Source organism: Echiichthys vipera (genome assembly GCF_963691815.1).
Source record: "Echiichthys vipera genome assembly, chromosome: Y".
Taxonomy (NCBI): Eukaryota; Metazoa; Chordata; class Actinopteri; order Perciformes; family Trachinidae; genus Echiichthys; species Echiichthys vipera.
Window position 1 is genome coordinate 983,350 of NC_139849.1, and position 27,371 is coordinate 1,010,720.

The 27,371-nt window shown below is 43.2% G+C and overlaps 1 protein-coding gene across 1 annotated transcript in view; it reads left to right on the forward strand.

The window, feature by feature from the left end:
• LOC310966193 (histone-lysine N-methyltransferase SETD5-like) overlaps positions 1-27,371 on the forward strand; it is a gene marked incomplete at its 3' end in the record, with an annotated part of 47,181 nt that overhangs the window by 17,723 nt on the left and 2,087 nt on the right. The window contains exons 2-8 of the mRNA XM_083940051.1: positions 11,288-11,473; positions 20,300-20,402; positions 21,425-21,657; positions 22,980-23,038; positions 23,124-23,311; positions 23,527-23,565; positions 23,692-23,979. Coding sequence (XP_083796177.1) covers positions 11,403-11,473; positions 20,300-20,402; positions 21,425-21,657; positions 22,980-23,038; positions 23,124-23,311; positions 23,527-23,565; positions 23,692-23,979 — 981 coding nt within the window. The 5' untranslated portion in view covers positions 11,288-11,402. The remainder of the gene's footprint in view (positions 1-11,287; positions 11,474-20,299; positions 20,403-21,424; positions 21,658-22,979; positions 23,039-23,123; positions 23,312-23,526; positions 23,566-23,691; positions 23,980-27,371) is intronic.

Here is a 27,371-nt window from a genome sequence, read left to right on the forward strand (position 1 = left end):
ACTCCGACTATATACACATGAGGAAGACTCCGACTATATACACATGAGGAAGAGGAAGACTATATACACATGAGGAAGAGGAAGACTATATACACATGAGGAAGAGGAAGACTATATACACGTGGAAGACTCAGACTATATACACATGAGGAAGAGAAAGAGGAAGACTATATACACATGAGAAAGAGAAAGAGGAAGACTATATACACATGAGGAAGAGGAAGACTCAGACTATATACACATGAGGAAGAGGAAGAGGAAGACTATATACACACGAGGAAGAGGAAGACTATATACACACGAGGAAGAGGAAGACTATATACACACGAGGAAAAGGAAGACTATATACACACGAGGAAGAGGAACACTATATACACACGAGGAAGAGGAAGACTATATACACACGAGGAAGAGGAAGACTATATACACACGAGGAAGAGGAAGACTATATACACACGAGGAAGACTCAGACTTTATACACACGAGGAAGAGGAAGGCTATATACACATGAGGAAGACTCAGACTATATACACATGAGGAAGAGGAAGACAGACTATATACACATGAGGAAGAGGAAGACTATATACACATGAGGAAGAGGAAGACTCAGACTTTATACACATGAGGAAGAGGAAGACTATATACACATGAGGAAGAGGAAGACTATATACACATGAGGAAGAGGAAGACAGACTATATACACATGAGGAAGAGGAAGACTATATACACATGAGGAAGAGGAAGACTATATACACATGAGGAAGACTCAGACTATATACACATGAGGAAGAGGAAGACTCAGACTGTATACACATGAGGAAGAGGAAGACTCAGACTATATACACACGAGGAAGACTCAGACTATATACACACATGAGGAAGAGGAAGACTCAGACTATATACACACATGAGGAAGAGGAAGACTCAGACTATATACACATGAGGAAGACTCAGACTATATACACACATGAGGAAGAGGAAGACTCAGACTATATACACATGAGGAAGAGGAAGACTATATACACATGAGGAAGAGGAAGACAGACTATATACACATGAGGAAGAGGAAGACTCAGACTGTATACACATGAGGAAGAGGAAGACTCAGACTATATACACACGAGGAAGACTCAGACTATATACACACATGAGGAAGAGGAAGACTCAGACTATATACACACATGAGGAAGAGGAAGACTCAGACTATATACACATGAGGAAGACTCAGACTATATACACACATGAGGAAGAGGAAGACTCAGACTATATACACATGAGGAAGAGGAAGACTATATACACATGAGGAAGAGGAAGACAGACTATATACACATGAGGAAGACTCAGACTATATACACATGAGGAAGAGGAAGACTCAGACTATAAACACATGAGGAAGACTCAGACTATATACACATGAAGAAGACTCAGACTATATACACACATGAGGAAGAGGAAGACTCAGACTATATACACATGAGGAAGACTCAGACTATATACACACGAGGAAGAGGAAGACTATATACACATGAGGAAGAGGAAGACTCAGACTTTATACACATGAGGAAGAGGAAGACTATATACACATGAGGAAGAGAAAGACTATATACACATGAGGAAGACTCAGACTATATACACATGAGGAAGACTCAGACTGTATACACATGAGGAAGAGGAAGACAGACTATATACACATGAGGAAGACTCAGACTATATACACACATGAGGAAGAGGAAGACTCAGACTATATACACATGAGGAAGACTCAGACTATATACACACATGAGGAAGAGGAAGACTCAGACTATATACACATGAGGAAGACTCAGACTATATACACATGAGGAAGACTCAGACTATATACACACATGAGGAAGAGGAAGACTATATACACACATGAGGAAGAGGAAGACTTTGACTATATACACATGAGGAAGAGGAAGACTATATACACATGAGGAAGAGGAAGACAGACTATATACACATGAGGAAGAGGAAGACTCAGACTATATACACATGAGGAAGACTCAGACTATATACACACATGAGGAAGAGGAAGACTTTGACTATATACACATGAGGAAGACTCAGACTATATACACATGAGGAAGAGGAAGAAAGACTATATACACATGAGGAAGACTCAGACTATATACACACATGAGGAAGAGGAAGACTATACACACATGAGGAAGAGGAAGACTCAGACTATATACACATGAGGAAGAGGAAGACTCAGACCATATACACATGAGGAAGAGGAAGACTATATACACATGAGGAAGAGGAAGACTATACACACATGAGGAAGAGGAAGACTATATACACATGAGGAAGAGGAAGACTCAGACTATATACACATGAGGAAGACTCAGACTATATACGAATGAGGAAGAGGAAGACTATATACACATGAGGAAGAGGAAGACTATACACACATGAGGAAGAGGAGGACTATATACACATGAGGAAGAGGAAGACTCCGACTATATACACATGAAGAAGACTCCGACTATATACACATGAGGAAGACTCAGACTATATACACATGAGGAAGACTCAGACTATATACACATGAGGAAGAGAAAGAGGAAGACTATATACACATGAGGAAGAGGAAGACTCAGACTATATACACATGAGGAAGAGGAAGACTATATACACACGAGGAAGACTATATACACACGAGGAAGAGGAAGACTATATACACACGAGGAAGAGGAAGACTATATACACACGAGGAAGAGGAAGACTATATACACACGAGGAAGAGGAAGACTATATACACACGAGGAAGACTCAGACTTTATACACATGAGGAAGAGGAAGGCTATATAAACATGAGGAAGAGGAAGGCTATATACACATGAGGAAGAGGAAGACAGACTATATACACATGAGGAAGAGGAAGACTATATACACATGAGGAAGAGGAAGACTCAGACTTTATACACATGAGGAAGACTCAGACTATATACACATGAGGAAGAGGAAGACTATATACACATGAGGAAGAGGAAGACTATATACAGATGAGGAAGAGGAAGACTATATACACATGAGGAAGACTCAGACTATATACACATGAGGAAGAGGAAGACTCAGACTGTATACACATGAGGAAGAGGAAGACAGACTATATACACACGAGGAAGACTCAGACTATATACACACATGAGGAAGAGGAAGACTCAGACTATATACACATGAGGAAGACTCAGACTATATACACACATGAGGAAGAGGAAGACTCAGACTATATACACATGAGGAAGACTCAGACTATATACACATGAGGAAGAGGAAGACTCAGACTATATACACATGAGGAAGAGGAAGACTATATACACATGAGGAAGAGGAAGACAGACTATATACACATGAGGAAGACTCAGACTATATACACATGAGGAAGACTCAGACTATATACACATGAGGAAGAGGAAGACTCAGACTATAAACACATGAGGAAGACTCAGACTATATACACATGAGGAAGAGGAAGACTATATACACATGAGGAAGAGGAAGACTCAGACTTTATACACATGAGGAAGAGGAAGACTATATACACATGAGGAAGACTCAGACTATATACACATGAGGAAGACTCAGACTATATACACATGAGGAAGACTCAGACTGTATACACATGAGGAAGAGGAAGACAGACTATACTGTATACACATGAGGAAGACTCAGACTATATACACACATGAGGAAGAGGAAGACTCAGACTATATACACATGAGGAAGACTCAGACTATATACACACATGAGGAAGAGGAAGACTCAGACTATATACACATGAGGAAGAGGAAGACAGACTATATACACATGAGGAAGAGGAAGACTATATACACATGAGGAAGACTCAGACTATATACACACATGAGGAAGAGGAAGACTCAGACTATATACACATGAGGAAGACTCAGACTATATACACACATGAGGAAGAGAAAGACTCAGACTATATACACATGAGGAAGACTCAGACTATATACACATGAGGAAGACTCAGACTATATACACATGAGGAAGACTCAGACTATATACACACATGAGGAAGAGGAAGACTCAGACTATATACACATGAGGAAGACTCAGACTATATACACACATGAGGAAGAGGAAGACTTTGACTATATACACATGAGGAAGAGGAAGACTCAGACTATATACACACATGAGGAAGAGGAAGACTCAGACTATATACACATGAGGAAGACTCAGACTATATACACACATGAGGAAGAGGAAGACTTTGACTATATACACATGAGGAAGAGGAAGACTATATACACATGAGGAAGAGGAAGACAGACTATATACACATGAGGAAGACTCAGACTATATACACATGAGGAAGTGGAAGACTCAGACTTTATACACATGAGGAAGACTCAGACTATATACACATGAGGAAGACTCAGACTATATACACACATGAGGAAGAGGAAGACTCAGACTATATACACATGAGGAAGACTCAGACTATATACACATGAGGAAGACTCAGACTATATACACATGAGGAAGAGGAAGACTATATACACATGAGGAAGACTCAGACTATATACACACATGAGGAAGAGGAAGACTCAGACTATATACACATGAGGAAGACTCAGACTATATACACATGAGGAAGACTCAGACTATATACACATGAGGAAGACTCAGACTATATACACACATGAGGAAGAGGAAGACTCAGACTATATACACATGAGGAAGAGGAAGACTATATACACATGAGGAAGAGGAAGACTTTGACTATATACACATGAGGAAGAGGAAGACTATATACACATGAGGAAGACTCAGACTATATACACATGAGGAAGAGGAAGACTCAGACTTTATACACATGAGGAAGACTCAGACTATATACACATGAGGAAGACTCAGACTATATACACACATGAGGAAGAGGAAGACTCAGACTATATACACATGAGGAAGACTCAGACTATATACACATGAGGAAGACTCAGACTTTATACACATGAGGAAGAGGAAGGCTATATAAACATGAGGAAGAGGAAGGCTATATACACATGAGGAAGAGGAAGACAGACTATATACACATGAGGAAGAGGAAGACTATATACACATGAGGAAGAGGAAGACTCAGACTTTATACACATGAGGAAGACTCAGACTATATACACATGAGGAAGAGGAAGACTATATACAGATGAGGAAGAGGAAGACTATATACACATGAGGAAGACTCAGACTATATACACATGAGGAAGAGGAAGACTCAGACTGTATACACATGAGGAAGAGGAAGACAGACTATATACACACGAGGAAGACTCAGACTATATACACACATGAGGAAGAGGAAGACTCAGACTATATACACATGAGGAAGACTCAGACTATATACACACATGAGGAAGAGGAAGACTCAGACTATATACACATGAGGAAGACTCAGACTATATACACATGAGGAAGAGGAAGACTCAGACTATATACACATGAGGAAGAGGAAGACTATATACACATGAGGAAGAGGAAGACAGACTATATACACATGAGGAAGACTCAGACTATATACACATGAGGAAGACTCAGACTATATACACATGAGGAAGAGGAAGACTCAGACTATAAACACATGAGGAAGACTCAGACTATATACACATGAGGAAGAGGAAGACTATATACACATGAGGAAGAGGAAGACTCAGACTTTATACACATGAGGAAGAGGAAGACTATATACACATGAGGAAGACTCAGACTATATACACATGAGGAAGACTCAGACTATATACACATGAGGAAGACTCAGACTGTATACACATGAGGAAGAGGAAGACAGACTATACTGTATACACATGAGGAAGACTCAGACTATATACACACATGAGGAAGAGGAAGACTCAGACTATATACACATGAGGAAGACTCAGACTATATACACACATGAGGAAGAGGAAGACTCAGACTATATACACATGAGGAAGAGGAAGACAGACTATATACACATGAGGAAGAGGAAGACTATATACACATGAGGAAGACTCAGACTATATACACACATGAGGAAGAGGAAGACTCAGACTATATACACATGAGGAAGACTCAGACTATATACACACATGAGGAAGAGAAAGACTCAGACTATATACACATGAGGAAGACTCAGACTATATACACATGAGGAAGACTCAGACTATATACACATGAGGAAGACTCAGACTATATACACACATGAGGAAGAGGAAGACTCAGACTATATACACATGAGGAAGACTCAGACTATATACACACATGAGGAAGAGGAAGACTTTGACTATATACACATGAGGAAGAGGAAGACTCAGACTATATACACACATGAGGAAGAGGAAGACTCAGACTATATACACATGAGGAAGACTCAGACTATATACACACATGAGGAAGAGGAAGACTTTGACTATATACACATGAGGAAGAGGAAGACTATATACACATGAGGAAGAGGAAGACAGACTATATACACATGAGGAAGACTCAGACTATATACACATGAGGAAGTGGAAGACTCAGACTTTATACACATGAGGAAGACTCAGACTATATACACATGAGGAAGACTCAGACTATATACACACATGAGGAAGAGGAAGACTCAGACTATATACACATGAGGAAGACTCAGACTATATACACATGAGGAAGACTCAGACTATATACACATGAGGAAGAGGAAGACTATATACACATGAGGAAGACTCAGACTATATACACACATGAGGAAGAGGAAGACTCAGACTATATACACATGAGGAAGACTCAGACTATATACACATGAGGAAGACTCAGACTATATACACATGAGGAAGACTCAGACTATATACACACATGAGGAAGAGGAAGACTCAGACTATATACACATGAGGAAGAGGAAGACTATATACACATGAGGAAGAGGAAGACTTTGACTATATACACATGAGGAAGAGGAAGACTATATACACATGAGGAAGACTCAGACTATATACACATGAGGAAGAGGAAGACTCAGACTTTATACACATGAGGAAGACTCAGACTATATACACATGAGGAAGACTCAGACTATATACACACATGAGGAAGAGGAAGACTCAGACTATATACACATGAGGAAGACTCAGACTATATACACATGAGGAAGACTCAGACTATATACACATGAGGAAGACTCAGACTATATACACATGAGGAAGAGGAAGACAGACTATATACACACATGAGGAAGTGGAAGACTATATACACATGAGGAAGAGGAAGACTCAGACTTTATACACATGAGGAAGACTCAGACTATATACACATGAGGAAGACTCAGACTATATACACATGAGGAAGACTATATACACATGAGGAAGACTATATACACATGAGGAAGACTATATACACATGAGGAAGACTATATACACATGAGGAAGACTATATACACATGAGGAAGAGGAAGACTATATACACATGAGGAAGAGGAAGACTATATACACATGAGGAAGAGGAAGACTATATACACATGAGGAAGAGGAAGACTATATACACATGAGGAAGAGGAAGACTATATACACATGAGGAAGAGGAAGACTCAGACTATATACACATGAGGAAGAGGAAGACTATATACACATGAGGAAGAGGAAGACTCAGACTATATACACATGAGGAAGAGGAAGACAATATACACATGAGGAAGATATTCTTAAGGACATGTCTTGCAATCATGCAAAAACTGAAATAATGAGTCAGCTTGTTTAGGGATTCGTGTAACAATCTTAAATGAAAGTGAAGTGAGATTTTGAAACAGTAGGAGAGACATTGCTGCATTTACGCGTTTATATATTTAGTTGGCAAAAAGGTAAACAATTGTTTGCCTTCTAGGTAAGAAGATAATCACTTTTACTTTATCAAATCTTAGAAAGAATGAAGAAAACTAAAATACGCACAAACAGCAATCACTGAACAGACTGAAATAGGCTACATCAGGGTTATTTAATTCATTTGGAATTGAGGCTGGTTGACGAAAATGATACAAAATGAGGGGCTGTAAAAATATGAGCATCACATTAATGGATATTGTAAAACAATGCAGAGACATAGGAGTACATACAGTGTATTGTCTTTATGTTATCAATGTAAATATAAGTCATGGCCTCAAATTGCAACAAGCTTGTCAAAAAACAATCCTTGTTGAATGAACAAACCTGTGAACCAGAGGTTTACACTCAATTCTTGGACTAAAGGACAAGTTTGAGGTTCTTCTCCTTTACTTGAGTATTTTATTGACATGCTACTTTATACTTCTGCTCCTCTACAAATCAGAGGAAATTTTTGACTTTTCACCGCACTACATTTATCTGATTACTTCAGTTACTAGTTACTTTACCAGGCTGACAAGCACATATGAAACATAAGTTTATTCATCAGAAACGGGACTGACACAAATGAACGTGACATAAATGCAGAGTAGCATGATTTTGATCAACTTCTCTTTACACTCAGATATGGCTGCAGAGTAAACTCTTCACAGTGACAGACACTAAAACTTTTCTGTGCGTTCTCTGGTGAACTGACGGTTTTCTGTGTAACCTTTCTTTTTTCAGAGTAGAAAGAGACATTGATGTGGTGATTTAACCAGACTGAAACGTTTGAGAACAACAACAGAGCGGAGCGGATTCAGAAACCCACGAAGAAGAGCGTAGCAAGAGCGTTGTGGCCGCGCGCCTACAGGGAGCAAGTCTCCCAGCGCGCAGGTGTTTGACGTGCTGAGACAGTTACGAGAGAGGACAGCGGTCATGAAGGCTTACGCTAAGTTGCACCTCATAAACCGAACGGTACACACGTGCCCCGAACCGTGACAAGCGTACCGAACGGGACAGATTTTTTTTAATAAACCATTCCACCCATATTACATGTTTAAGGTGTTAGGTCCTGTTTGTCTAACGTTACTTACATGTTTAAGGTGGTAGGTCATGTTCGTCTAACGTTACTTACATGTTTAAGGTGGTAGGTCATGTTCGTCTAACGTTTCTTACATGTTTAAGGTGGTAGGCTAACGTTACATGTTTAAGGTGGTAGGCTAACGTTACATGTTTAAGGTGGTAGGTCATGTTCGTCTAACGTTACTTACATGTTTAAGGTGGTAGGTCCTGTTCGTCTAACGTTACTTACATGTTTAAGGTGGTAGGTCCTTTTCGTCTAACGTTACTTACATGTTGAAGGTGGTTGGTCATGTTCGTCTAACGTTACTTACATATTTAAGGTGGTAAGCTAACGTTACTTACATGTTTAAGGTGGTAGGTCCTGTTCGTCTAACGTTACTTACATGTTTAAGGTGGTAGGTCATGTTCATCTAACGTTACTTACATGTTTAAGGTGGTAGATCATGTTCGTCTGACGTTACTTACATGTTTAAGGTGGTAGGTCATGTTCATCTAACGTTACTTACATGTTTAAGGTGGTAGGTCATGTTCGTCTAACGTTACTAACATGTTTAAGGTGGTAGGTCCTGTTCGTCTAACGTTACTTACATGTTTAAGGTGGTAGGTCCTGTTCGTCTAACGTTACTTACATGTTTTAAGGTGGTAGGTCATGTTCGTCTAACGTTACTTACATGTTTTAAGGTGGTAGGTCGTGTTCGTCTAACGTTACTTACATGTTTAAGGTGGTAGGTCATGTTCGTCTAACGTTACTTACATGTTTAAGGTGGTAGGTCATGTTCGTCTAACGTTACTTACATGTTTAAGGTGGTAGGTCATGTTCGTCTAACGTTACTTACATGTTTTAAGGTGGTAGGTCATGTTCGTCTAACGTTACTTACATGTTTTAAGGTGGTAGATCATGTTCGTCTAACGTAACTTACATGTTTAAGGTGGTAGGTCATGTTCGTCTAACGTTACATGTTTTAAGGTGGTAGGTCATGTTCGTCTGACGTTACATACATGTTTAAGGTGGTAGCTCATGTTCGTCTAACGTTACTTACATGTTTAAGGTGGTAGGCTAACGTTACTTACATGTTTAAGGTGGTAGGTCATGTTCGTCTAACGTTACTTACATGTTTAAGGTGGTAGGCTAACGTTACTTACATGTTTAAGGTGGTAGGTCCTGTTTGTCTAACGTTACTTACATGTTTAAGGTGGTAGGTCCTGTTCGTCTGGCGTTACATACATGTTTAAGGTGGTAGGTCATGTTCGTCTAACGTTACTTAAATGTTTAAGGTGGTGGGCTAACGTTACTTACATGTTTAAGGTGGTAGGTCATGTTCGTCTAACGTTACATACATGTTTAAGGTGGTAGGTCATGTTCTTCTAACATTACTTACATGTTTTAAGGTGGTAGGTCATGTCCCTCTAACGTTACTTACATGTTTAAGGTGGTAGGTCATGTTCATACAACGTTACTAACATGTTTAAGGTGGTAGGTCATGTTCGTCTGACGTTACATACATGTTTAAGGTGGTAGGTCATGTTCGTCTAACGTTACTTACATGTTTAAGGTGGTAGGCTAACGTTACCTACATGTTTAAGGTGGTAGGTCATGTTCGTCTAACGTTACATACATGTTTTAAGGTGGTAGGTCATGTTCGTCTAATGTTACTTACATGTTTAAGGTGGTAGGTCATGTTCGTCTAACGTTACTTACATGTTTAAGGTGGTAGGTCATGTTCGTCTAACGTTACTCACATGTTTAAGGTGGTAGGCTAACGTTACTTACATGTTTTAAGGTGGTAGGTCATGTTCGTCTAACGTTACATACATGTTTAAGGTGGTAGGTCATGTTCGGCTAACATTACTTACATGTTTAAGGTGGTAGGTCATGTTCGTCTAACGTTACATACATGTTTAAGGTGGTAGGTCATGTTCGTCTAACGTAACGTGTATGTCCTCAAACATACTGTATATTGAAGACCCCTCTGATTCTTTCTAAAATAACGTTTTATTTTTTTTCCCAAAATATGATATTATTTCTTCAGGGAGTAGCCTACACCTTGGCTACGTTCACACTGCAGTTCCAAGTCACTTGAACCTGATTTTTTTTTCCCGTTCATATGTGACCCATATCTGATTTGCTTTTGACAGTGTGAACAACTGAAGTCGCATTGAATCTGACATTTTCTAATCAGAATTATGCCACTTTCAAATGTAGTACTGAATCGAATATGTATCCAATTTTCTTTATTTTTTTTAAAAAAGTGTGTGCCACAGGCAGAAGCTTGGAAGTTTGTCAGCATCCAGGCTGTTTGAGAGTGGATAACGGACGGTCTGTTGTTCTCTCTCCTCAGGTCCCCCATGACTGTGAGCTGTGGGTTACGGCTCAGCGGCACCCTACCTCTGGAGTGGTCTGTTGCTTTAGTTGGAACCCTGTGACGACCCCCCCACATCGCTGTGCTTGACGCCATGAGCATAGTAATTGCGCTGGGAGTCACTACACCTGAAACGTCTTACTCAGATATGGCTGCTGGATCAGAGTAAGTACTCACTACCAGCTCAGTGGGACTCAAATAGCTGTGCCCTCATCTTAAAGAAAATGTCAGTTTATATACAGCAAGGCTCTTATTTTTGTAGTTTGGCTCTTAGTTCTACTTACTTGTGCTTAAACATTTTCGATCCTAACTTACCATCCGACATCTGGGTTTGTGGCAGCATTACTCAGAAAGTCATTGTCACAGATCGTAAAAAAAACTTCCTGTTTAACCTGATCATCTCAACCACCAGAATAACTGCAGATGCATTTGCAAAACAAAATCTAACAAACAAACCGACTTGGACAAGCAAAGAGAATGTTAAAGTCAGAAACCAAAATGTTATGGAAGTAAATCTGTGTTATCAGATTTTAAAATTAAAAAGCCATTGAATATCTATTACTGAATATTTATGCATTAAAATTATATATCTGAATGTTTTGACTCTGAATTTAAGTCTTTATTTTTCAATGTTCATGAACTCAACGTTTAAGAAATTCAACATGCAAAATTGAGCTGCGAAATTCAATGTATTAAATTCAGTGGAAGAAAAGAAGCGCAATAGATTCTAGATACTAGATCAGGTGTATGTGGTCGAGCAAGGAGAGCTGTGACAATGCTGTGTTTCTCTAACAGCAGCCGCTTTGCTCAGCCTCTCTCTTCAGATTCACAAACATCTTACCCATGATTTTCAAGCCCCAGCTCATATCTACTGTGGCGGGTATGATTATTACCAAGCGGGTTACCACATTTGTGGTAACACCGGCTCCCACTGTTGACAGTACTATGGATGGGCAAGATTACTCGAGTACCCGAGTACTCGTTGACGCCACTATTCCAGGAACTGTGTGGAACAATGATCCCTGGGCTGAACAGGCCATATAACCTGCAAGATAAGAATTAAACGAATCATTGAGGCAGAGATTTTTCTCGATGCATTTTTGTAGTCGAGGTAATCGTGTAATTGTTTCAGCCCTTCCTTGATGGTGGCTTGTACTCTTGTACTGATAAAAGTAATCCACCTTTGCCTTCCACAAAACTTAACGGCAGCAAGAAACAGTAGATTAAACAGATAATTCGTGGCCGTAAAGCTCTCTGTCATCTCCGCGCACCGACACGCTGTGAGGGACTGTGTTGCTCCTCTCTGCTCGCTCCCCCCTCTTGAAATCATAAGCACAAAACAGAACCGATGCATAACTGGAAACATCCATCCAATTGTTCAGCGGGTAGATGACAGTAATAACAGAGGAGGATTAGGAAAAGAGAGGGGAAGAGAGAGCTTGAGGTGCTTCAGTATGCAGGTGACTCAAATCAACAGGAACCTGTCTTAAATTTATATCTGGATGTTAAAGGCACCAAATGACTTCCATCCATCCATCTTCCACGACTTATCCCTATCGGGGTTGCGGGAGCCGATCGAGGCTGGCATCGGGCGTGAGGCGGGGTCCACCCTGGACAGGACGCCAGTCTATCACAGGGCACATAGAGACGAACAGAGACAGACAACCATTCACACCTACGGGTGATTTAGAGTCATCAATGAACCGAACACCTGCACGTCTTTGTACTGTGGGAGTAAAGCAGAGAACCCGGAGAAAACCCACGCAGACATGGGGAGAACATGCAAACTCCACACAGAAGGGCCCCAGCCGGGATTCAAACCAGGAACCCTCTCGCTGTGAGGCGACAGTGCTAACCACTACACCACAAATGACTTGCTTTACATCATTTTTTTAGTTTGTAATATCTCATCTTCAACCACTTATCCGGGTCGGGTCGCGGGGGCAGCAGCTCCAGCAGGGGCCCCCAAACTTCCCTTTCCCGGGCCACATTAACCAGCTCTAACTGGGGGATCCTGAGGCGTTCCCAGGCCAGTGTGGAGATCTAATCTCTCCACCTGGTCCTGGGTCTTCCCCGAGGCCTCCTCCCAGCTGGACGTGCCTGGAACACCTCCCTAGGGAGGCGCCCAGGGTTCATCCTTACCAGATGATCCTGAACCACCTCAACTGGCTCCTTTCAACGCAAAGGAGCAGCGGCTCTACTCTAAATTCCTCACGGATGGCTGAACTTCTCACCCTCTCTCTAAGGGAGACTCCAGCCCCCCTCCTGAGGAAACACATCTCGGCCGCTTGTTCTTTTTGTCCTGACCCAGCTTTCATGACCACAGGTGAGGGTAGGAACCAAGATTGACCGGTAGATCCAGAGCTTTGCCTTCCTCAGCTCTCTTTTCGTCACAACGGTGCGGTAGAGCGACTGCAGCACCACCCCCGCTGCTCAGATTCTCCGGCCAAACTCATGCTCCATCGTCCCCTCACTCGTGAACATGATCCCGAGGTACTTGAACTCCTTCACTTTGGGTAAGGACTCATTCCCTACCTGGAGTAACAATCCACTGGCTTCCTGCTGAGAGCCACGGCCTCAGATTTAGAGGTGCTGATCCTCATTCCGGCCGTTTCACACTCTGCTGCGAACCAATCCAGGGAGTCCTGAAGGTCACTGACCGACGATGCCATCAGGACCACGTCATCTGCAAAAAGCAGAGTTCTCCGAACTCTTCCTGCTGCTTTGCCTCTGACACAGCAGAAGCTTCCTTCTGGCCTGTCGATACCTTACAACTGCCTCCGGAGTCTTCTGGGATAACATATCCCGGAAGGCCTCCTTCTTCCGGCCTCCTCCTTCCGGCCTCCTTCTTCCGGCGCTCAGCCTGGGTTTTGTGAGTATCCCCACACCCGCCCAGCGCCTCACACCCTGGGCAACTCCAGAGGAGAATAGGGTCCAACCCCTATCCAGGAGTACGGTTCCAGAGCCGAGACTGTGTGTGGAGGTGAGCCCCACCAGATCTAACTGGTAGCGCTCCACCTCCCGCACAAGCTCCGGCTGCTTCCCCGACAGAGAGGAGACGCTCCACGTCCCCAGAGCAAGCTTCTGCTGCCAGGGTCTGGTCCGTCGAGGCCCCTCACCTTCACTGCCACCTGTGCAGCAGTGCACCCGTCCCAAGTGGTTCCTCCTGCGAGTAGTGGGCCCACCGGATGGAGAGAAGGGAGGTGCCACGTCACTTTTTCGGGCTGTGCCCGGCCGGGCTCCGTGGCAAACCCGGCCACCAGGCGCTTGCCGGTGAGCCCTCCGTCTGGGCCTGGCTCCAGATGGGCAGGGTCTCTCTTCCTCTTCCTCGTTGTTCCATAGAGTCTTTGTGAACCGTTCTTAGTCCGTCCCCTCGTCTGAGACCACTCTGCCATGTGAGACCCTACCAGGAGCACCAGGCTCCAGACAACACAGCCCTCAGGTTCACAGGGACACACAAACCTCTCCACCACAATAAGGTGATGGTTCCCAGAGAGGTAGTTGTAAAATTAAGAATATAAATATATATTTTCCGTGACAGTATTTAGACAGAAAGTGACAGAATAGTGACGTTCCTGCGAGCCGACCAGAGTAAAAAAAAATAACCCGGACCTCCCGTTCTTTGTATTTTCTTACCAAGAGTACTCGAATATTGAAATAACTTAAAAAGCCCATCCCTAGACAGTACCCAGAGTAGCTGCGAGCATCTGAGGCTGCTGCTGGTTCAGTGCTCTACACATAAGCGTGGACTGGAGAAGCAGATCTGCTCCTGTTTGGAGCAGTTGGCCTTTATGGGGGTCCACTGCATTTAAAGATATGTGTTTTCCTACTCGGACGACGAGAGAATCTTTTAATGTTGAGGGTTTTTTTTTAATTGAATTTTTTAATGTTGAATTACAGTATATACCATTGAATTTATGAACATTGAAAAAGAGTTAAATTCAGAGTCAAAATATTCAGATGCATAATCTCAATGCATAAATATTCATTGCTAGAAATTCAATAGCTTTTTCATTTTAAAACCTGATGACACAGATTTACTAACATAAAATGTCCCATGATGTAGATAATATGCTTATACTTGGGGTTTGTTAACAACTTATGTCATGTCTGACCAGTCATGTCATGTTACTTCCCCTCATGAACTCTGTTCTTCTAATGTTGCCATGTACCCAGAACTTAGCAAGTGGACAGGTGAAAATATATCATGATCAATGGCCAAAACTTGAAATATGTGGAAGGAATTTTCCTTTCCTGTTTCATTCTCGGTTTGAGTCTGTAACCTCCAGTGAATTTTCATTTATGGACAAGGGGTTCCCTGCTACTGAAAAAAAGTATTGTTGTGATAGCCCATCATCAAAAAAAAAGCAACACAATTTGTCCATGCAATGTTGCTGAATTCTCCCCTTTTATACACATTTCTCTCCAACTGTAGCACCTTGGTTTGTGATAAATATGCTTCCTTCCATTATCCTGTCAGCAGTTTTCTGTCTTCTCCACAAAGTCTGCTGGAGAGACCTGAAGAGATGGGAAGTGCAGTCCACCAAAGACTAAACTTTCCCAGACAGAAATAAAGGAAATACAGTATGTGATGCTTCAGTCAGGCTGGTTGCAGATTAACTTAGAACCCTCTCAGATGAAGCAATGCAACATTGACTCCTGTATGAGTCTAGACCACGAACAAAAATATCACTACTGGCATTTTGTTTACACTATCATAATCCCTGATTACAGGTAACTCACTGTTATTCCTCTACTTAATATGCAAGCAGAATAATCCCACTTGTATGTTTATTTACGAGAGAATTGTCAAGGCTGTTGTACCATATGAAACTATCACTACCTGTGTGCACTGTGTAACTGGCAGTGCCGCTCTCAGGCGCCTAATAATCATCTATGTAAATGCTCATGTTTTTTATGAATTTTCAAGCCCTCTCTCTGGTTAAGGGAGGGAGAGCTGTATCATATCAGCACATCAGGCCTAGCTGTGTTGAGTAGTGTCTGAGGAAGTATCCACAGACAGCCTGAGTAAGAAAAAGTAGCCACTTCTCTGTAGGTAAGCATTCTTGCGTGACTGAGGTTATGTGGAATGCAGTTGGTCTCTCTCCTATTCACCCCTGTTGATTTTTTTTCTCAAATGCTCTTCTTGGATATACAAAATCATGGCATTTAACAGTTAATTTTGTCATTTTTATATTTTTGATATCAAAGTGCTCCAGGCAAGGTTATGCACTATCTGGCCAGACCTCAGCTAAAGGGCAAAAGGAGTTGCATAAAATAATGGTGTCCCACATTTATTGTCCTAAACTTTAGGTTATTTACCTAACCCCAGTTCTCTGAGTAATATGAGTGAGATGTCTCACTATGGGATGCACGCCTCGCTGCAGCCCTCAAACATTTATCTCATTACGCCAATCCCGATTGGCTGGTGAAAGGTGTCCGTCCGCCACAGATAGTCCCACCTACCTTAAATGGCTCATGCGGACGGAACCACCTCATTCAAACACCTCTTCTCACTCAGAGCATATTTCGCGTCCAGGGCCACCTCATTCAAGATAAGTACCTTTTGTCACTCGCCCAAGCAAGAAGGGTTGTCTGGTGAGACATCTAAGACAAACGGGGGTTATGTAAATAATCTTAAATTTGATAATATTTCGTTCAATGTCTCACTATGTTAAATGGTTGCTCCCGTAAAACACTCTGTTCCAATCAGGACAGCAACACCGCACGTGCCACGCATGGAGCGGAGATGTCCAGCATATAGAAATGGACAAAAGTGAGAGGCGAGGACCAGCTCGCTGCAGCACAAATGTCCTGGACAGAAACGGCGGCCAATCCCTGAATCGAGTGCGCCTGCAGGTAGCTGCAGACCCTGACTCGTATAGGCCAAGCAATTGCCTCCACGACCCAGTGGAACAGGCGCTGCTTTGTGATAGGTTTCCATTTATGAGGATTAGCCCAGGAGACAAACAGCTGGTCGCTGCTCCTGAAACCCTTAGTCCTGTCCATGTAAGTGCGCACTGCACGGACCGGACATAACGCATGCGACCGCTGCCCTCCTGGTGAGGCAGCAAAAGCCACAAGGTCAATAGGAGAACATGAGCCCACCACCTTAGGTACAAAAGCCGGGTTGGGCTTCAAAATTATCCTCACATCCCCCGGGAAAAGCTAAGTGCATGACGGATGCACCGAAAGTGCATGGATGTCACTAACCCGTTTAGCCGACGCCCGAGCCAGTAACAGTAACTGTAACTCTCTAGAGAGACGTGTTTCAAGTCTTCACCCTCCATTGGCTCAAACGGGGGGCCCTTAAGCCCCTCCAGAACCACTGCCAGATCCCATGGTGGCACCAATGGTCTGGACACTGGGAGAAGCCTTCACACTCCCATCATAAAACTGCAAACCAGCGGGTGCTGGCTCGCTGTTTGCCTGCCAAACCCCACGTGACAGGCAGCGATAGCAACCAGGTACACTTTAACTGTGGAGAAGGGTTTTCGTTTGTCAATCAGGTCCTGCAAGAATGACAATATCACTCCCCCTGGACACTGAAAGGGAATGTGGTCGTTTCTGTAACACCACCCATCAAACACTCTCCACTTACAGTCATATAGAGACCTAGTGGAGGAGGCTCGAGCACTTTGTATAGCAGGTCCCTGCGCAGCAGAAGCACCGTCCAGCCAATGCGGAGCTATCAGAATCAGCCTGTGGCCGTGGTCCCTTACTCTGGATAAAATGGGGGTTATCAAGGCCAGGGGAGGGAACGCTCGTGCGGCCAGGCGTGCACTAGTACGTCTACGCCAAGGGGAGCATCCATGCTGTGCAGAGAGTACAACAGTTTGCACTGCATGTTTCCTCTCAACGCGAATTACACCACGGCCTGCCCATAACTGGTCCACTCCCTGTATACTGGCGCTCCCTTTGACAACAGCTCCGCGCCTGTGCTCAGAGCTTCCGGGATGTGCATCTAACTCTGACGACAACAGCTCCACAGGGCCAGTCTGCATGCCAGCATGTGCAACTGACGAGAGCGTAACCCCCCATAACGGTTGATATACGCCACTGTCGTCGTATTGTCCGTCCTCACCAGGACATGATGACCAATAAGAGACGGAAGGAAGTGTTTCAAGGATAGGAACACCGCTGGCCCCTCACTGACCGGCCCTCGTGGATTCCGCCCCACCCTGTCAGGCTGGCGTCAGTAGTGACCACCTTCCTGGACAGGACGGGGCCCATGGGTACCACGGGGGTCAGAAAGGACCGGTGTGACCAACACTCTCCATGCGCCATGACGCACGGGATCCAGCCCGCATGAGGCCACCCATAGCTGGAATTCTCTCATGTGGAAGCAACTGACACGGACTAAGAGAATGGGAGACGCCATCTGTCCGATAAATCGAAGACACAGTATGAATTGAACAGATTTGCCAGAATGGAAAAGCGCGAGACATGCCCTGAAAGCTTTCAGTCGTTCCGCTGAGAGGCGAGTCCAGTGATCATCCCAGAAAGATTATCTCCTGTGTCGGGGACCGCATGCCCTTTTCTGCGTTTGTCACAAAACCCATATCGAATAGGTGCCGTGTGAGAATACGCGTGTGCACCCTGGCCTCTTGCCTCAGTTGTGCCAAAAGCAGCCAATCGTCAGGATTTTTGGCCAAGTGGTTGCCCTGCCGTCTCAGTGGGGCCACTGCCGCTTCTGTGCACTGTATGAACACCCCTGGGCTTAAGCCTGTATCACCTCCCACGCAACTGGGTCCTGAGTCAGCACAACATCCTCGCATAACTCAGCCTGCTATGCCCCGAGCAACGAGAGGACGTTGAGCACTCTGGCCGAGAGCGCCGCCGCCTTGTACGCCTTCTCAGTCAGGCCTGACTGAAAACGGTCGCACTTGGACTGCAGGGTGGGGCTCCGGGAGGACACTGCTGCTAGCTGGAGGTGATGGTGCGCTGTAACAAGTGGCTCCATAGGAGGCATACGGAGCAGACCCAGGGTCTCCATCGCCTCACAGTTGAGGGATGAGGCCCTGGTAATCGGGCTCCGGCTGCTGTAGGGGCGGTCTCTCCATGAGCCCTCCACCGCCTCCAGCTTCTCCGGTAAGACAAGGAGAAGGTGCTTCATTGTGCTCTTGGTGGTCTCAGCTACGACAGTAGCAGCAGCGCGTTTGCACACGTCGAGCATGTCCGAGCTGGCTGACGGAGAAGCTGGTGTGCTACTCTTGTCTCCATCCCGAGAGGCGACAGAGGCCGTGGGCTTTGCAGCCCAAGCCGGAGTGATGAAGATGGCATCCTCTTCTTCATCCTCTGATATGAGGAGTTCCAAGGTGCCATCATCATCGTCCCCATAGTCCAAATCCAGGACGTCTTCCTCCTGTGGGGGACACGCGGCTAGCTCTAGCTGGGAGGCCCCAGCTGGCGCTAGCCTCTGTCTCCTAATGCTCGGCAATCGAGCAGCCGTGGTGAGGCGTCGAGAGCAGTGCTGACCAAACCGTTGGGGGGGCAGAAAGGCACAGAGTACGATCTGGTGTGACCGACGAAATTTTTTTTTTAAATATCCAAGCTAGTAGCGCCCGGCGACAGAAGCTAAATAAGATCTGTCTGTGGACAGTTAAGCTAGCTAGCCCTGGATGCAAGATGTGCTCCGAGTGAGAAGAGGTGTTGTGAATGAGGTGGTGCCATTTAAGGTAGGTGGGACTATCTGTGGCGGACGGACACCTTTTTAACAGCCAATTTAGGATTGGCGTAATGAGATAAATGCTTCTGAGGGCAGCAGCGAGGTGTGCATCCCATAGTGAGACATTGAACGAAATGTTATGAAAGAGAACCGCTGTTCTTCCAGGCTGGAGAGTATCTTAAGGGTGGTGGTGCCATCTAGTGACTTATTGATGTATTTTAGTAAAAAACAGTTGTGTACAGAACAGCCCTGAAAAGGAATAGTGTAAAAGGTCGACTGTTTTTGTATAAATTCCTTAGAATAATCATTTTTGTTGTTTCCAGCCCTGAGTCAGTTGAAGCGAGCCCTGCCGTGAATGAAAAAAACTACAACCACCACAGCTATGGGAGCGCACAGAGTCATGGGTATCGGGGACTACCATATGCTGTGAGTTCATACAGCTTTTTACTAATCCACAATTGTAATCATAGCATGTCTTATTAGAAGGACATTAGTATCATTCTCTATTACGCAAAGATAAATTGGCTACAAGTATGTCTTCAAAGCTTAAATAACAAATAGATTAAATCTTTTCAAGCTCTGAGTAAAACTAAGGATTGATATTTCTTGTAGTTTCATCAGACATGAATGTCTATCCTACTATTAGTCCTCCCTGAAACAATTAATCGAGTAACTCCATTACAAAAATGCACCAGGGCTTGCATTGATTAGTTTAATTCCTATCTTGTGCGTTCTGTGGCTTGTTCGGCGCAGGGATCATTGTTCCACACGGACCGTTTTTTGCGGAGGCACACCACTACATCCAGAGAAGGTGGAGGATCATTTCACACATAAAAAAAAGAAGCCAAAAAGGTCCAGTGTGTCCACTATGAACTAGAACTGTTATGCTACAACAGCACGACATCGATGATTCAGCGTCTGAGCCAAAAGCAGCCTGTTGTTAATGATACTTCACAGAGCGCCGGTTTAAGGAGTGCGGTTGCCGTAGTTAAGGACAAACAGGAAGAGAATGCGTAGCTGTCCTCATTAATGCCTGTGTTTAGTTTCTCATGACTATGTTAAAAATAACATCACCTCCCTGATCAGTCTTTATAGTTTTGTTTGAGTAAATGTGTCAGTGGCGTTTTAAACGTTGCTTGTTGTTACGGTAAACAGGAAGAGAGTGACTCACTCACATAATATATTTTTCGCGAAATAACGCAAACTATAATACATTTTTACGCAAAATTCTAAAAATGTTTTATCCGATTAAGCGATGGAATAATCGGTAGAATACTCGATTACAAAAAGATTTGCTAGCTGCAGCCCTACTCTGTTACCACAAACTACTTCTGTTATTAACAGCTGTTTTTTTTGCCCTCATTTTCATTCGTCTCCATATTCCGTTTCCCTCTTGCCTGATCACCCGTTGTTTGAAGATGCAACAGTCTTCTGTTGTGTGTTGTCAGGATCACAACTATGGCGCGCCCCCTCCCCCCACCCCACCTGCCTCCCCGCTCTCCCAAACCATCATTCCCTGCATGGACCTCAACGGCGTGGTTCGCAGCTCCCGCTATCACGAAACTACTGAGGACAATTCAGCCGACAGCGACAGCTCCTCAGAGGAGGACGGGGCTGTTGCCAGCTGGTGTCACTGCAGCCTGACACCGGACGGCCACATCATCAAATGTGACAACTGCAGGTGAGAGATGGAAAGCTGGTACAGTCTGGATCCTGGAGCATAGGTTTCAGTTGCTGTATCAAGTGTATAAGTGTACAGACTAGACCTTTTTTATACAGTCATGAAAATGTATGAGAAAAGACAGAGAAATGCAGAAAATCAAAGTTCAAAGTTGAGAAGAGAAGTAACATTTTAAATGCCCAGTTTTTATTCAGGGTTCCCACAAATACCCAAATCAGCGTTTTAGGCAATAACTGTAGCCAAGAAATGCCACTGCAGAACAGTGCGCATGAAAACAGCCTGTTTTTATTTTTTCTATGGCAGTTCTTAGCTAGATCACAACTGAAAATAACTCTGCAATGGCCTTTACAATTACCTCTAGAAAAGAGTGACAACCCTGTTATTATTTAAAGGTTGAATCAGTAGAATCTTTATTAAAAGCTTTTTTTTTTTTTTTTTAAATACACGCACGGGACATTTTGAAGGGTACAAAATGAAAATATTGCCTTACCATAAAGAAAATATATTCAAAAAAATATATTTAGTCTGAATTAATATTAAAAAAATGTTTTGACAATGGCTTTCTGTCACGTTTTGTTAACATTGTAGCAGCGGCCGGTTTTGCTGGTTGCCAGGGTTGTCTGTTGTTCGGCGCAGCTACTCTATGCAGTGAAGGGGGCGTTCTTTGTCCCAGCAGCTGAGTGAGCGGAGACGGGCAACAACTAGAGTCACTATAGGCCGAGCATTCACTCCATGGACTGAGAGAAAGGAGAGGAACGCCATTCAAACGCACGCCCACATGGCTACGCTTCTCCTTGATGCTAACATCACTTTCATCTCCACTTAGCTGCAACGGCTAACACTAACGGCTAACGCTTACTGTCAGTCAAACTCCTCGAATCCTTGTTTTGATGCTGTGATTTTCTGGAGGGGACGGGTTCAAACAGGCTCAAACAGACTCCGGTCTCCTGGAGCTACTGGGCAGGGTCTGTCTCCAGGTTTTACACAGCACTCAAAGAAAGACTTCAAGTAAAAGACTGGCTAACGTTAAATACTGTTGTAAAATTAATTGATTGGTCCAAATTTGTCGTTACCCTGTATGATTCATCACTTGACATGGAACAGGCTGATCGCTTGACACCGAGGATACGAACCTGGCAACCTGACTACTGGAATTGATTTTTGTTTTGGTAGGTCATGTAGGTCATGCTATCAGGGTACTGTACCAGCCAAGACAACTTCCCAATGACATGGACTGCTCTTGATTAGGACTCATTGACTCTATGTGACACAATTATTTCATTGAATCTACAAAACTGTGTTTTATTGCCTTTTTGTCGCAGGGGACTTGATAGGAGGAGAGGAGCAGAGGGCCAACACAGAAAAACAGAAAATGTTTCAGGTAAAAAAAATTTTTGGTGCGTTCCTTTTTTTCTATCCAGTAGTTTGTAACTGTCTATCTGATGACCATACCTCTGTGTTTGTAGCTGGAGAGAGCAGTGCCACTGAGAGTGGTGACGAAGAGGTGTCTCCCTCCACCATCTCCTACACCGCAACCCAGCATACGCCCACCAGCATCAAACTCACTGTCAACCGGGTCAAAAGGAGCAAATCCAAAAAGAGAAAGAAGAGCACAGAGAAAGCCTGTGGAACACCAAAGGGCAGGAAATTCAAGGTATGCAGACTTTTGGAAGCACAGTGGTTTAGGATTAGTCTAGCAAAGCATACATTGACAGATTAAAGAAAATGCTAAGATCAAAGTCCAGTATAGAGCTGTTATTTTTTTGTTACAAGCTCTCCACAGTAAGAAAACTTCTGTTTTGTTTTGATTGTAGAACAATTGCTGCTTAACATGTCCATGTATTGATTTGTGTAAATTTCCTTCTACAGGCTTTTAGAGAGGGTTCTAGGAAGTCCATGAGGGTGAAGGTAAGCTTGGACTGAACCTGAAGTTTAAGTTAAGTTTTGCTTCACTCAGGGCTGTCAGACTCCTACGTCTGTTTTTCTGAAAGAATCACTCTTTTTACAACCTGCTCCATCTCGTCCTCTGTATAGAACTCAACAACGGAGGCCAGCGTGTTGGATGAGAACACAGCAGAGGGATGGGAGAGCAGGATCCGCCAGTGGACGGACCAGTACGAGGAGGCTCTGGCCAACCAGTACAGCGCTGATGTCCAAACACTCCTCCAGCTTCACCGCGCTGCCAGCACCACTGTCTCAAAGGCAGAGAGCAATGCAACGCCTCCTTCTACCACAGCGATCCACGCTTCAATCGATGTCATGGACACTATCAACCGCACTGAGCTGATCTGTAACAACACAGTGCTGGGCTCACAGATGCAGGTCAGTTCAACTCCAGAACCAAACTCCCAATTGCACGTTGGGACAAACAATATATTCATTTAACTTTATATGTTACAATGAAACAGTAGCATTGCAAAAGATGCTATGTACTTAGCCAGTAATATTCTACTGACTGATGGAAAATCGAAGCAACTCTAATGACAAACAGTCCATCTGATGAGCAAAAAAAAAATCTTCTGACAATATTTTTTCAGGCTAAGTTGTATTGCCGTTCTACAATTTGTATTTGTAACTGTTTTTAAATTGTTCCGAAAGATCCACATGAAAACATTGGAAGTTAGGGTCCTCTTGAGACAGAGGTTAGGGGGTTTCTCGAGAAATGTTTGAAATTGGGCAGATGAAAATGCAATTGTGACGTAGTTTGAGAAGGAAAGGAAAGACCTATGGTCATGTGTGACTCCCGTCGGGGCAGGTCTACTGAGGAGGTTAATGTTTCTGTTAATAATAGGAAAGGTCAGCACAGACCCCAGCAGCAGAATGAGACATGAGAAGAGCCTCAGAAACACGCACATGCACCGACCTAATGTCAAGTGGACCGTGCTGAATCCCCTGCAGGTCCTGAAACTGTGCAAACTAGAAGACATCACTGCTCCCACGGACGTTTTCCCAGTGTTTGGGTTTAACCAGTGACCCGTTTACTGGAGACTTTCAGCTGAAAGCGTCTGCGGTTGCCGTAGTCACTGTGAATGCCTCTGTTTAGTTTTTCATTACAATGTTGGACATAACGTCACCTCCCTAATCAGCCTTTATAGTTTTGTTTGAGTAAATGTGTCAGTGGCGTTTTGTACGTTGCTTGTTGTTACGGTAAACCTGCTTGGGTAAACACGTGTGCGTAGAATTTTATTAGCCACTTCATTCAAAACTTTTTTCTAAGATTCGTAGTCATTCCGTTGTGGGAAATTGAATGTCAAGTCAAGAGTTTAACCCAGTGCACCAGCCACATACCTGTCTCCCTGGTGTAGTAAAACATATCTCAAAGTATCTTCTTTTTATACAGTCTGAGTATCTCTCTTAACAAAAACATAATCCTGTTTGCATCATCTGCAGTTTTCACTGCTACAGTTTTGCATCTGTGGCTGCTGGTAATGCAGCCACATAAAAGTCTACTATACTGGCCTATTTTCATCATTCATTCGTTTGCATGAGCAGACACTTGCTGAGCTGTATTGTTAACAAGCATTTTCTTTCTACGCCTCAGGAAAAACGCAAGGTTCGACTCCAACCTGCGGCATTTTTTGCTGCATGTATCCTTTGCTCTCTCACCCCATTTCCTGTCTGTCCTATATAATAAAGGCTTGAAAAACTGCCAAAAAAAATCATTCTTAAAATCAGCCCAATTGACGGAAATTCGTCACAGTGTCTATATTTATGTGGGACAGACTTATGGACATGAATATCCAGTTTGAGGCTTATGATCATATTCAGGATATAGTCTTTACATGAGCACAGAGAACTCAGGTTATTCATCTTCCCCATACACATGATGAATCAAATCAAACTTTATTTATAGAGCACACTGTACAGCCAAAGTGCTGTACAGTTCCGCAAGACAATACAATACAACACAACTAGAATAAAGAAAATACATATAAAACACAGTAGACGGGTGTCACACTCAGCCTGAATTAAAACCCATGGAGAACAGGTGGGTCTTCAATAAGGACTTAAAAACCTCTTGGGTCTGGGCTGATCTAATAGGCCAGGGCAAGTGATACCACAGCCCGAAGTGGGAGGTTCTGAGTGGGGAGGTTTAAGTTTGTTTATTGTGAATGATCAATGAAAATGGCACTGTTTTATCAAGGGTGCTGCATGTGCCAGTCCGATGCCACCTGTTGGAGAGTATTGGTAATAAGGATAGTAGTTTTGAATATTGGTGTGAGGGGGTTGGTTGGGGGGTTCTTTGGGTTGGTCATTCAAAGCGGCTCACGGAGCAGTTGGGGTATTTTTTTATTTATTTTTCCTATTTTTTCCCATCCATGGATGTTTTTTTTGTTTTGGTTGGTTTTGTGGCTGGTTGGTTGAGTGTTATTTGTGCATCCCTGCTAAAAGGAAGAAATGTTTGTCATATCTTAGAGCTCAGCAGGCAGATGTGGGCCTGTTACAGGAGACACATCTGGTGGATACAGAAATGGCTAAATTTAAGACAGGGTGGGTGGGACAGGTGAACCATAGCTCTTATCCTAGCAATAAATGTGGGATTGCAATACTTACACATAAAAATTTTAATTTTGTCATGTTGAAACAACATAAGGTTAATAAGGGGAGGATAATATGTGTTAAGGCTGAAATAAATGGAGTTAAGGTTAATATATGTAATATAAATGCCCCAAATAAAGAAGAGCAGCCTTTTCTTCATAAGGTTAATAAAATGATGAGAGAAACAGTGGAATAGTGGTCACTCTATAATATCTGGCGACTAGAACCAGGTACAAGATGGGGTTTTGGATAAAATGTCCTTTAGAAATAGTGTGCCGAGAGACAGAAGAGCCATACATCTGATGAGAGACCTGGGCCTGGTGGATATTTGGAGGCTAATACATCCTAGGGATGGAGAATATACTGTATGTTCTATTCAAATATCGGAAAAATGACAGCCGCTGATACTATTTTCTGTTATCTTAAGACCTGGTAGACAGAACTGTAGACTGTACAATTGGACCGATTGCATTAACGGATCAAAGTACTGTGCAATGGGGGCTATATTTGGGTTTAGACATTTTTGAATCTAATAGATGGATGAATGTGTCATTGTTTTATTGGCTGCTACATAAATAAAGCTGATTTGATTTGATTATCGAAGGAGAAGTTAGAGATACAATAGCGTCACTGAAAACAAGAAAGTCACCGGGGCTAGATGGGTTACCATTTGAATATTATAGGAAATACAGTATATTGACTTATTGGCACCCATACTAACAAACAGGGCTTGACATTAACACAGTTGCTCCTACTCGCCACTTTGGCCGGTTGAATTTAATTCTCTTCTCAAAGGTCCTCTGAATTAATAAACTGTTGGCAAAGTGATACAATGACACTACAACTCCCATGAGCACTTGTGATGGACGACACTTCGGTGTTGGATGGACAAAAAAAAACAGTTAAGTTGCTACAACTGGAGAAGTAGATCCAGACGTGATTTGCAACTATTGATATTTGGTGGAAAAAGAAAGGAGTCTTCAACGACAAGTGGAAGGCAGGTAGAGAGACGCTAACGTATGATGCTGCTAGGAAAACAAAGTACTGCGCAGAGTGTATTTTCTTACGACGGGGAAAAAGCAAAAGTGGTTGTTTGTGATTTGTAAAACAAACTTCAAATTGAGGCATTAATTACTTTGATCCTGAAGAAAGACAGAGACCCTACAGAACCGGAG